Source organism: Eptesicus fuscus, chromosome 2, assembly GCF_027574615.1.
Source record: "Eptesicus fuscus isolate TK198812 chromosome 2, DD_ASM_mEF_20220401, whole genome shotgun sequence".
Taxonomy (NCBI): Eukaryota; Metazoa; Chordata; class Mammalia; order Chiroptera; family Vespertilionidae; genus Eptesicus; species Eptesicus fuscus.
The window spans coordinates 55,308,471-55,322,082 of NC_072474.1; the positions used below are offsets into that span (position 1 = coordinate 55,308,471).

Sequence of the window (13,612 nt, forward strand, 5' to 3'; positions counted from 1 at the left end):
TCAGAGCAACTAGAGTATATCTGAGGAAATACCAATTTGAATATATTTTGCCAATTATTATTGAGAAAGAAAAGAGAAAGTAATTTTCTTGGAGGAAAGAATCTGCCATTCTGAATGGAACTAACAGACAGTCTGTCTCAAAAAAATTCACTTGCAATTTTAGTTTTGACACATGATTTCAAAAATAGTTTGGCATTGATATAAAACTTGATTAGGCAGCTATTTTATACTTAGAGAACTTTATTTCTGCATTCCAAAAGATACATTTCAGGGGTGGTAGATGTAATGCTATATGGACACTGAAAGCCAAGTGAATACTTAATCTATTAAGAGATCCTTTTACATGAAAAAGTCCATAAGTAAACTTCTTTATTAAAATATTGAGCTATTGTATAACCTATTAGAATTAATATTATTCTAATGCTCTTTTTAAAAATAAACTATTTGATTTTTCTAAACAGTCATGTAAAGAACTAATTCACCACTCCTTTTCCCAAGCCTCCAGTGCCACTAAACATGTCCATCTCTATAAAATATACAGAAATTTCCCGAGTTTTAAAGCATCTTAAGAAGCTGGCTATAAAAATATTTATCTTTCACATGTTATTTATATGAAAGAGTGTTTATTAAAAAGGAATTGATATTATGATAAAAAATTGACAAATATGTTTAGTGTACCTAATTTTTTTTCTATTTTACTTCTCTAGGAGCAAGGCAAACAGTGTTTTCCTCCCCCCAAAAAAATAATTTACATGGATAATCAAAATTATTAAGAATCAAGTCAAAATACCCAATAAAATATTCCTGTTTGCTTTGCTATGATAGTTTAATGTGGGGTGAACCCTGAACTGTGTGAAAGTGAAAGAAGAGGAAAGCTACAATATCTGGTAGGAATATAACTCCATCCAGAAACAGCCACTTTCAAATACAAATCTTTTAGGAAAATTGGATCACTCCTGGATCTTTGTAGGGTATCAGCTTTAGGCTTAAATTAATAGAATTCCAGGAAAGGAAAGACTCCCAAAATCCAATAGTTCGGGTGCCAACATATATATAAACTATTTCAGAGAAGGGATCCCTCCCTCCTTTCTCATGCTTCTACCTTCTTTCATCTAACAAAGTTCCCGGATGGCTCATAACAGGTATCAAGAGAATAATGAATGAATAAATAAATGGCAAGTTTTCACCAAACTGTCTTCTAAAGATAGATACCTGAAATTTTAAGTCTAGACACTGGGATGCTTTAATAACATTAACAATTCTAAATAAAGCAGATGTTAATAATGATACTGTCAGTGCACTACTGTGTGGTGAAGTTGGAAAAGATTATGCTTTTTGTTGTTTTTGCTAATATGTTTATATTCTTCATGCTTTAGCAAAGATGATCCTTTGATGCTTCCATAAAATTTAACATTAGTGTGAAATAATTATACCAACATTATGTGGAAGCATGGAATAAAACCAGCTGTGGGCTGTGTACCAGCAGGAAGAGGAGCAGAATGGCAACTCTCTGCTTGACAGATTAGTAGTGAGCAGTTCAATTAATCACTAAACTAGAAAAATTAAAAAACATCCATTATACATACAAACTTTTAAAATCTCAACAACTTCTTAACTGCAGAATTCAGCAGTGCTTAACAGAGAATAATGACTTAAACTATTGATTTTTTTTAACTTTAGTTTTGTTGTTGACACTATCACAGATGTCCCCATTACCTCCCCGCTCCTTTGCCCTTGTCCATCCAGCTCCCTTCTCCCCCTTCCCTCTGGCCATCACCACACTGTTGACTGTGACAATGGGTTATGCATATATGTTCTTTGGCTAATTCCTTCACCTTCTTTAATCTAGTCCTCTCACCACCTCTGACAGCTGTCAGTCTGTTCATTGTATCCATGCTTCTGCTTCTATTTTGTTCATCAGCTTATTTTGTTCATTACATTCCATAAGTAAGTGAGATCATATATTTATCTTTCTCTGACTGGTTTATTTCTCTTAGCATAAAAATCTCCAGGTCCATCCATGCTGTCACAAAGATTTCCTTCTTTTTTCATGGACTTAAACTATTTAAATAAGAGGCCGTGGCACCAAAGATCCGGTTCAGTATTAGCAGGAATAGAAGGTGCACACAGCATTATACTTCCTGAAGCTCTAAAATGTGTGTATATTCCTGTCAGAATTTCTAACTTTTGTAAAATTTAAATAAAGTGCTAGGACATCTGCTTCAGGACCTTGAAGGAATGACAATGCTTACATGGAAAGGCTGTTCTGAGCTGGATCCACTGATTGTAGGAAGAAGATAAATACCATTATCAACTACTAACATATGATTGATTACACCATATGAACGAGCACAGCCTCTCATTATTACAGCTCACGTAATGCAAATGAAAAAATATATTTGTTTTCAACTTTCTACCTCAATTTGTATCATGATGTACAATGCCAACTTTGATTTATAGTCTCTCTCTAAAAAAATATTGATGCAATGAGATTATATAAATGTTTGCAACCCATTTTAAAATTAGCAATAAAATAGTAGTTATACAAACCAAACTAGGCAGATTAGTGTTTTCCATGTTCAATCAAAATGGGCATTTGCATGTTGTTAGGGTTTATTGCTGATGTTGTTGCTGTTACTTTTAGAGTTTATTTGCTCCCTAAAATATTTGAGAAATGCATATTTCTTCTTTTATGGACACTAGGGTAAATTATGATTCATCCATTATAAATTTGTACACAACAGGCTGTAAATGAAGTAAAGGTAGTGAGAGTCAATTTTCTGAGGCATGTTTCAAAGAGATTGAGGTGACTGAATAAAGTCATGTGGAAGCAAAAGTGCTGACTACAGATATACTGACAATTGCGGGGGGATGAAAATACAAAAACAATATACTTAATCTCTGAGTTTTAACCTAAAAGAGCTAAAAAACAACAATCAGCATATGCAGTGTGGGCTGTGAATATCAGGTTTTTCAAAGACTAGGTGGTATTGACCTGTCCAAAAGAAATAACACCTCTATTCAAGGACTAGCAAAGAGGGCTATGGGAGAGAGAGACATTAAGAGATTCAATAATAGTAAAGGAATGTTATAAATAATTATGACAGTAGAAAACACAAGTGTAAAGGAGCAAAAAATAACTGAGGTCTTCCATATTTCTAACATTTATTGAATTATTTGCTGGTTAGATTGCTCTGTTTGTGTGTTTATTTCCAAAATTATGGCTCAAACTATCCTGCAACTTTGCTAAGCTTCCCTTTCTCTTCTCTCTATCTTGATATTTAGTCACTAGAGGCCTAGTGCATTACACTCCACTTAAAGATAGCATTTGCCCTCCTAAGAATTTATGTAATAAGATTTAAGGTCTTCAACAAAATGGGCATAATGTTTATGAAAGATATATGGCAATATAACTGTTATTATTCTTTCCGTGATATTCACCTAAGTAGTAGGTAGATGACACTGGTGTTCTGGGGAGCTTTACATGGTTCACACTTTTAAGATTCAGGTGTAATTTCATCAGTTCCATTGGATATGGAAAAATAATTAATTCAGGGGTTACTTCTTTGATCTAGTCAAAGAATAAAAGAGAATAGGCATTTCCATTTAATGATTATAAGTATTAACTAGTTTGATTAATCTATGTCTCTAGGGAGGCAATACATCACTTTTTCTTCCTAGCCAACTCTATTGACACAAACAAATAAAATGACTCCAATATGTTTCACATTGGGAAATCTGTGTGATCAATTCCACATCAGAAGGTGGTTGTGAGAAAAAAAAAAAACCAAAAACACACAAGGAATTAGGGGGATTCTCTATTTTAAAAAATAGTAATTTAGGTAATAATTAAATTAAGAAAAAATAATAGACTAAATGGCTCCCATAAGATTAAAGTTAAGGTAGCAGACATTTCAAATATATAATCTGTAAGGAAAATTATTTTTACAAAAGGAAAAGAAAATAAAGCAAAAGCAACCAAAGCTTTAGACTGAAAAATGCTCTTTTAAATCCCATTATTACTACTTAATAGTTGTGCAGTATTTGGCAAACTTTTCTATTTCTTTGAACCTTGCAGAAAAGTAAAAGTGAAATACCTAATATGAAAAATTATCCTGCAACTTTGCTAAGCTTCCCTTTCTCTTCTCTCTATCTTGATATTTAGTCACTAGAGGCCCAGTGCATGACATTTGTGCACTGGTGGTGGGGGGGGGGATCCCTCAGCTGGGCCTGTGCCCTCTTGCAGTCCAGGAGCCCTCAGGGGATGTCCGACCTGTCAGTTGGACATCCCCCAAGGGGTCCTAATCACTGCCTTGGAGGTGGGTGGGGTTCCCAACACCACTGCTGTGCTCGCCAGCCGTTAGCCCCTTCTTCTGGCTGGGCAGCACTCCCCCTGTGGGAGCACACTGACCACTAGGGGGCAGCTCCTGCGTTGAGCGTCTGCTGATGGTGGTCAGTGCGCGTCTTAGCTACTGGTCGTTCTGCTGTTCAGTCGATTTGCATATTAGGGTTTTATTATATAGGATTCTAGATGAAAATAAAGATGCATTAGAAAATTTGAAGATATCAAAACTTCATTGAAAAGCAGATCTCACACATACACATTACCTGTTGGGATTTCAGAAAAAAAGCCAACAGATCTTGATTTAAAATTTAAAAAATATAAGTCATAATGTTTGGCCAACCAAAACAGACTTGCAAAATGTTTAGTTTTGTTTTTTTTTCACTGAGCTAAAAAGAACTAGTAGATCAATGAAGCATGGTGTTGGAAAAACAATTTGAAACATTTTTCTACGGAAAAAAAAAAAGGCAAATCATTTACTCACTATGAACCTCATTCCCTCAGTACCTCATAAAGTAATGTATAATACTCAACAAAATAATGTGTAAGAATGTGTTCTTTTAAACTTAAATGTGCCATGATCATTATTGTAGTACCACTTATTGAGGCACTGTGTTAAGACTACTAGATAAGTATCTCACTTAATTTTTATTATGAACTAGAAAAGTAAATGTTATTATAGTTACTGTACAAGTGAAACATTAGAGGAACAGGATGCTTTATAGTATATATCCAAAATAACATAGCTAACAAATTTTAGAGCTAGGATTGATCCAATCTTGCTGACTACAAAACCAGAAGTCTTACCCAAAATGCAATTTTTCCCTGCAACAAAATTTATTATTCTATAAATCAATATGTAGTATCTAGTGATACACCATAATACATTACTTTTATCCATAAGTAATATAATTTATTTAATGCTAGGTTTTGTTGAGGCCGAATCCACATTATATCATTATTTGTCCATAACTCATCTGCTCATTGTCCTTTTCGAAATCTGACAGGCAGGTGCTAATGGAAACATATTTCACAAGGCTCTCATATTGTAATGCATTTTTCATCTTATGTATTGTTGTTACAAAAGTAAAAAAAACCAAAAACAAACTTTCACAAGGAATTTGACAAGTTGATGGATTTTAAAACAGTTGTATTCCTTTATGAAAAGAAAAAATCTGTTCTTGTTTATTCCTATTAATATGCTGAACTACTTAAGGGGAGTGGATATAAAAAGTTCTAGAAACAATATTAAAATATAAAAGGAACACAAACACTCCACTGGGAGGAATTCACTTACAAAGAGGAACTGTACTTGTTGTAAAGATGAACTCCCGAAGCAAGCACAGTGTTCCAGCGGAAAGGGCTAAAAGATACTCAGTGGGGAAGACATTCTCCATTTATTTTATTCATACAAAGCCCTTCATAATTTGAAAAAACACTCCTTATCCTATTTTTACTTAACAGAATTCACTCAGTAAGATGAACATTTACTTTGTGTTCGTTTACACTTAGACATTCAAGGCCAGAGGCAATGCTGTGACTATACATATAAAAACAGGACCTGGAGTTGACAATAAGATTTAGTTGGTTTTACCTCATTTATAATGATCCAGTGACAGTCAAAAGCAACCAAATTAGTCTCCACAACCTAGAACAGAAAACAAACCAGCTATCAGTCAGTATTAATTATGGAAAATAATCCAAACCAAATGGATGTACTTTGAAAAAAATAATATAAAAAATAAGTAAATAAATAAACCACATGTTAGAAAGGTCATTATTCAATTGATGATGGAAAAGTGTTAGCAAAGAACTGTGGATTCAACCATTGGTGTTTGATGTGTAGAGGCATTATAGACTTGCTAATTAAATTTGAAAATATAGTTCATCAAAAGCCTAGACATAGGTTTCAACTAAAAAATAATATGATACTCTATAGTGATTTAACTGAGAGTGGAGTTTGAATTGCACTTTCTATTCCAAATAAACATTGATGGCTTTCTATTATCCACCTAATAAATATCTAAGTGCTATCCCTCTACAATCTGGCTAAACATTCTTATCTTCTAACACTTCCCTGTGTATATGCTTGCTCTTGTCTTGATAAAGTAAACTGTCTATGTTCTGAAAAGCTTTGTGTATGTATTCTAAAGAGATAAATTTGGTAAAGTATCTGAATGTAAAGGCTAAAAGCAATAAACATTATATTAGCATTACATTACAGGTGGGTAATTTCGGTGGCTTTCAAATTGCTAATAACGTGAATAAAAATAAAACATATGTAAAAGAAAAAGCAAACAATATATAGATAACAATATTGGCTGACTAACTTTGGATAAATTGATTCTAAACAATCCTTGGCTTAGGCCAAACCAGAAAGGCATGTGTGTGTGTGTGTGTGTGTGTGTGTGTGTGTGTGTGTGTGTGGTAAAGGTAGCTTTTGTATGGGAGTTTCCATTCTATCTAATCTCATCATACACATCTAAGACATGTTATTATGATTTAAATCAAAAGGCATATCCTATCTAATAAAGAGGGAATATGCTAATTGACCCTCATGCCATCACAAAGATGGTGCCCACAGCCAATAAGAAGGGAATATGCTAATAGACTGCCCTGCCCTCAAAGATTGTAGCACCCACAGCCAATAAGGAGGGAATATGCTAATTGATTGCCCCACCCTAAAGATGGCAGTGCTCGGTCCTCTCAGCCCCCCAGCCACCCAGGGCTGGCCCAAGGTGCAGGTAAGCCTTGGATGTCTACTGCCCAGCCACTTAGGGCCAGCCAGAGGAACGACCAAATGACTGAACAAGCAGGCTGTGTGGGGCGACCAGGCCGGCAGGGGTGTTAGTGAGAGATGACCAAATGACTGAGTAGCAGGCTGTGTGGGGTGACCAGGCCAGTGGGGGGAGCAGTTAGGAATGACCAGGCCAGCAGGGAGGGGGCAGTTGGATGCGACCTGGATGGCAGGGGGGGCAGTTAGGGGTTACCAGGCAGGCAGGCAGGTGAGAGATTAGGAGCCAGCAGTCCAGGATTGTGAGAGGAATCCTGGATTGTAGAGGGTGCACCCCGTGCACAAATTTCGTGCACCAGGCCTCTAGTAGGCATATAATGGGTAAGCGTATTTTTTAAGAGATCATTTCATTATTTTCAGCAACAATATCCAAAGATTGGGTTTTAAATAAAGATGCTTTCTAATAAATAGCAAGGAAATGCTAGAAAGTGTGAATTGCATTTTGGTGGTCAGTCTTTGTCCTATTGAAAAATGCCTATGGAAAGATGTATTCAAACACAAGAAATGCAATTGCAAATATATTTCTTATGAGATGTGATGTTTTTTCAAAGTACATAATTATTCTCAGAATGTTTTTTAATTTTGGTATAAATTTTATGATTTCAAAATACAGCATATTGGCCTATATAATATTACTGATATATAAATATAATATATTATCATAGAAGTTAGGATATGTTATCTATTTGAGTTATATCATTATTATCATTTTTTTGAAACATATGTATGCTCCACTTATATGTGATACTTAATGTAGAAAGTATGATCCAGGAAAGTTTTTAATTTTAGCTAAAAAACATAAAATCACTTTACTCCAGTAATTGCAGCCTTTATTCCTAATTTTATGATTATTTTTCTTACACTGTGTCAGTGGCAAATAAATCATCAGTAATTTACTAACAATAAATAGTATTAGAAAATCAGTGGGAATTCCATAAAAACTTAGTAAAGGCATACAAACCAAAGACTCAAATATAAGAAAAATAGTTTTCTGCATGCAATGAAATCAGGTATAGATAAGGGAAAATGACTAAAACATGAAGATAGGGAGAATTCAGAGAGAAGAGTAATGAAAGCCAAGATATAGATTGAATGTACTTCTGAAGCCATATTATTAGTAGAGTGAAGAGATGACTCAATTTAGTTTAAATTGTTTCCATTTAAGTAATCTGTACCAGGTAGCCAGATTAAGCAAAATTCAGTCTATGGGAACTTTGCATTAACCTGTAAAACTTAATAGGTAAAAAGCTGTTTTATATCCAACAGAATTTATGAAATAAGTAGAAGGTAAAGAGTTACAATGGGAACTTATTGGCAATTTGTCTAGTCCATAAAACTTACTCATCTTTCTCCCTCTCTTGCTGGAAATGAACTTTCAGGCAAGAACATGAGAAAGTATAATGTCACAGGTTCAATCTTGTGTTTCAAATATCTAATCCCAGATTCCACTCTCTGGACCTCCCCACCTTGCTTACTGTGAGCAGGGAAATCATCTTCTCTCACTCCTGTCTTTGGTTTTACTCATGACTACTAACATATGAGACATTTGGCAGTATTAATTTGAAACAAGAAAAATTATTAGCACATTACTGCATTAAAAAAATAAAACATTTATCACAAAAGTGTGAGTTCATGGAGCAGACACCAATCCCCATTCCCTGACATGGTATTGCACTAACCCTGAAATAAACCTCAGTTCTGTGGAGACATTATTACATTTTGGGCCTACCTGTTGGAATAATTTAGCATATCTTATATAATGCAATTCTTTTTTTATTAATCTCAGCTATGCAATTTTTCTAGCCCTAACAAATTTTAATAAACAAACTCAGTAATTTTAACGTATGTGATTTTATAAAGGCATGATTTCAAAACCATGCAATAGTTGTTGGCTTTTTCATGCATAGTGAATATGCAGGGCTTGTTTTTGCAATTCCACTTTTCTTTGGGGAAGGAAAGCAAATTATAGGGAAAAGATATAAAAGAATGAATAGTTGGATCTCTCATCCCTTTAATTATACATGTATACAATTACCCAAATATACATGTATACAAAACTAAAATCCATATGTTTGTGTGACACCATGTTTTAAAGAATCTTTGAAAATTGTATTGCTATGTTGTACATAGACAGTTAAGGCTCTCATTCATTATCTGAGAAACTGTCCACTAAAAGAGGAATATAATTGCCTTGGGTCTGAGTTGACATTTTCACACATAACCAATGAGCTGGCATGAGTTCTCTGATTTTTTATAATTGAATGTTTCTAAAAGTGAGCAATGTGAGACAGGTACTAATATAAAAGTAAATGATATCTGTTACAAAAGGAGCATTTAGTAAGGGTCATTAAAAAATGACAGGGAGATCAATAGCCTACACCTTGGAAACCCAGTAGGTTTTGAGTCCCTTCACTTAAATGACTAATATAGATATAGGAGTAGGCATACTCCTATACACATACACCTTGCCTATATTAGATATATATTGTACAACTGGTTATATTACATAAAATGTACTATTGGATATATATATATATATACTAGAGGCCCGGTGCACAAAATTCATGCACTGGGGGTGTGCCCCTCAGCCCAATCTGCACCCTCTTCAATCTGGGACCCCTCAGGGGATGTCCAACTTCCAGCAGTCGGACATCCCTCTCACAATCCGGAACCGCTGGCTCCTAACCACTCACCTGCCTGCCTGCCTGATTGTCCCTAACCCCACTGCCTGCCTGCCTGCTCGCCCCTACCTTGATCTCCTGCCAGCCTGATTGCCCCTACCTTGCCCTCCCCTATCAGCCTGATCACCCCAAACTGCCTGTGCCTTGGCCCCCAGTCTGGCCTCCCTCTGGAGGCACCACCCCCATAACCCCAATGCTGCTGCCACTGCAGCTGGTTATGGCTGCCTGAGCCTTGGCCTTTGTAGCCACTGCGGCTTTGTCTGGAAAGATGTCCGGAAGACAACCACTCTAATTAGCATACTACCCTTTTATTAGTATAGATTTGGGGGCCATTACAACCACGCAGAACTTGAAGAAAACACATGGCCCTGGTCAGTTTGGCTTAATGGAGAGAGCATCGGCCTGTGGACTGAAGAGTCCAGGTTTGATTCTAATCAGGGACACACATGTCTGGGTTTCGGGCTCAATCCCCAGTAGGGGGCCTGTGGGCGGCAGCTGATCAGTGATTCTTTTTTTTTTTTTTTAATATATTTTATTGATTTTTCACAGAGAGGAAAGGAGAGGGATAGAGAGCTAGAAACATCGATGGGAGAGAAACATTGACCAGCTGCTTCCTGCACTCCCCCCACCGGGATATGTGCCAGCAACCAATGTACATGCCCTTAACCGGAATCGAACCTGGGACCTTCCAGTCCGCAGACCGACGCTCTATCCACTGAGCCACACCGGTTTCGGCTGATCAGTGATTCTTATCATTGATGTTTCTATCTGTCTCTCCCTCTCCCTTTCTTTAATTTTAAAAATATATATTTTTTAAAGAAAACACATGATCTTCACTTTGGGCTTTGTCATCTTACAATGTCCTGTGTGCAGTGTTTTAACTTCCCTCAACAAAGTGCAATCTATTTTGGGGAAGATGATCAGGAAAGTGATTCCAATGGGTAGAAGTTTTTTTTGGAGGGGATGGGTCATGAAGATATTTAAAAATTGAGCATGGTGATGGTTGTACCACTCTGAATTTACTTTAAAAAACCAGTTCATTGTACACTTTAGGTGACATGTACAGTATATGGGTTATATCTCAACAAAGATGTTCTTTTATTTCTTTTTAAATAAAGACCAGTCTTATAATCAATTGCAGATGTTTTCAGAGGCCCCTCAAGATTTGCTCACCATGTCCCAAATCACGGCTGTGATTCCCAGTTGCCTCCAGTCCTGGTGGATCTGGATGGTGTGGTTTGCAAAGGAGAAGGTGGCAAGAGGCTTATGGAATTTCGGCAACCGCATTCCCCCGGTCTCCTCATAGGGCACCAGGGCCATTCCCACTGTGCCAGCTCTGCTCCCTTTAACCTGTTGGGCAAAAGAATCCTGCGTGCTCTGGCCAGAAAGTGCATTCTTTCTTAGGTGGCCCGGATGCTTTTTTTAAGGTCGTTTTATGGATTCAAAAGAATAAACAGAGATGTGGAAAGCTTTTGTCAAAATCCTTTTACATGGTTCTTCCAGTCTCATGGGAAATGAGATGTGGCTCTGAATTCATCCCAAAGTGTGTCTTTGGGCAAAAGCACCCAGAACGGCACAACTCCTGCAGAATGCCCCACACACTTTGCTGTCAGGACTCAGGGGGGCTTGAGGGTGAGCGAGGCGGAGGTGCCAGCACAGGACCTGGGAGAAGGTAGCACTTTCTACACTGCCCAGGCCACGTGGACTACAGCAGTACCCGCCCAGGTGGGCAGGGTGTTTCTGCTGTTTTGTTTTGGTCTGGCCTCCACCCCGTCAGCCACGGACCTGTGCCTGCACTGAGACTGAATGGTTTGATGGCCCTACTTTTTGGTGGACAGTGGATGCACTCCCAGAGACTGGCAGTTAGACTCTGGTGGCTTCTGAGTCCCTTGCGGGGAGAGCCCAGCCCTAGGTCAAGAACAGACTCAGGCGTCCTCGGCCAGGAGGCCTCCTTGGGCTAGGGGCCGCCACAGTTTGAAGGCTGGCCATGACCCCAATCCTGGCAGGGGTCTCCTCTGGGGTGCTGGCAGGCCTGGCTAGGGCTGCGGGCGGTTTAGAGGCTGGTCACGCCCCCGATCCTTGTGGGGACCTCCTCTGGGGTGCTGGCAGGCCTGGGTTAGGGTCACTGGCGGTTTGGAGGCAGGTCACGCCCCTGATCCTGGTGGGGGTCTCCTCTGGGGTGCTGGCAGGCCTGGGCTAATGGCCACCCTGGTTTAGAGACTGGTCAAGCCCCCGATCCTGGTGGGGGTCTCCTCTGGGGCGCTGGCAGGCCTGGGCTCTGGCGCCGCAAAGGAAGAGGTTCCTGAACCTGCTTCCCACACACCTAGGCTAGGATACATCTTGTAGGAGGCGGCTTCAATGCCGGGGGTCGGTGACCAGGTCCTCCAGAGCCTCGCTTTCTGGGCTGAAGTCCCACATCTCCCAGTGCCCCAGCCTCGGATGCGCCCACGCAGTTGCCCCCACCACCAGCCACCTCAGCGTAGGCCACAGCAGCTGAAGCCAGCCTCGTGGAAGCCAGGCCACCACACCCACCACCGCTAGTAGCTCTCTGCTGCTTGCTCTCTGTGCCCTGTCCACTGGGGTGGGGGAGTGCTCCCAGCCCAGAGGCCCTCCCTCCCTCCGCAGCCTGGCTTGGGAAGCTGGCCTCTTGCTGGGGCTACTATGCCAGCATGCCCACTCGGCTACTATGGGTGCGACACGGGCCCCACGGAGGCCAACCTGGAGAACGTGGATCCCAGCTCTGCATCCGGCTGCTGCAGATGGCCTCGGTGGTCAACTACCATCTGCTCCTTCCACTGGCCCCATTGATCCCTCTCAGCACCAGCCATTTAGGCCAGGGTGGCGATCGCCCGGGGACCCCGCCCCGGGAGCAGCTGGCTGGGCCTGGCCATGCCCCCCGGGGTCGCGATCTGCCCCGGGACCCCCGGGAGGCGCCTGGCTGGGCCCGGCAATGCCCCCCGGGGAGGCTTCTGGCTGTGCCCGGCCACGCCCCCCCGGGTCGTGATCCAGCCCGGGACCCCCGGGAGGCTTCTGGCTGTGCCCGGCCACGCCCCCCCGGGTCGCGATCCAGCCCGGGACCCCCGGGAGGCTTCTGGCTGTGCCCGGCCACGCCCCCCCGGGTCGCGATCCAGCCCGGGACCCCCGGGAGCGGCTGGCTGGCCTGGCCACGCCCCTCTAGGGTTGCCATCGCTCCCCAGGACCACGGGAACTAAGAGGATTTGGCGCCGCCATCTTGGTTTTCTCAACGGCCAGATAGGCCTCCCGGAGTCCCGCCCCCAGCCTCTCGCAGGCCCAATCATGGGCATAGCGGAGGTGCGGTCAATTTGCATGTTTCTCTATTATAAGGTAGGATACACACACACACACACTAGAGTCCCAATGCATGAAGATTCGTGCAAGAATAGGCCTTCCTTCCCCTGGCTGCCGGCACTGCCTTCGCTCTAGTCGGAGGTGCCTTTCCACTCCAGCCCGGAGCTGCCCAGAGACCGGGAGCAGCTGGGGTGGTGCGGAACACCTGCATCGTGGCGACGCAAGCATCCCACCCCGCCCCCGGCCACTCGGCGCCTGCATATGCAAATTAACCCGCCATCTTTGTTGGGTTAATTTGTATACTCACTCCTGATTGGCTAGTGGGCATCACAAAGGTACGGTCAATTAGCATGTTACTTTTTTATTAGGTAGATGATGTAAAATTATAGTGGAATTAAAAGATACAAAAGAGTGGTAATGTTTATTGTTTTCACATATTACCAAAGTGAGCTACTATAGTGAGCTTTCTTAGGAGAGATTTATTTA

General features: G+C 40.6%; 1 protein-coding gene across 1 annotated transcript in view; it reads right to left on the reverse strand.

The window, feature by feature from the left end:
* The window catches only part of GRID2 (glutamate ionotropic receptor delta type subunit 2), a 1,386,076-nt gene that overhangs the window by 553,573 nt on the left and 818,891 nt on the right, over nucleotides 1-13,612 (reverse strand). The window contains exon 5 of the mRNA XM_008143549.3: nucleotides 5,937-5,990. Coding sequence (XP_008141771.1) covers nucleotides 5,937-5,990 — 54 coding nt within the window. The remainder of the gene's footprint in view (nucleotides 1-5,936; nucleotides 5,991-13,612) is intronic.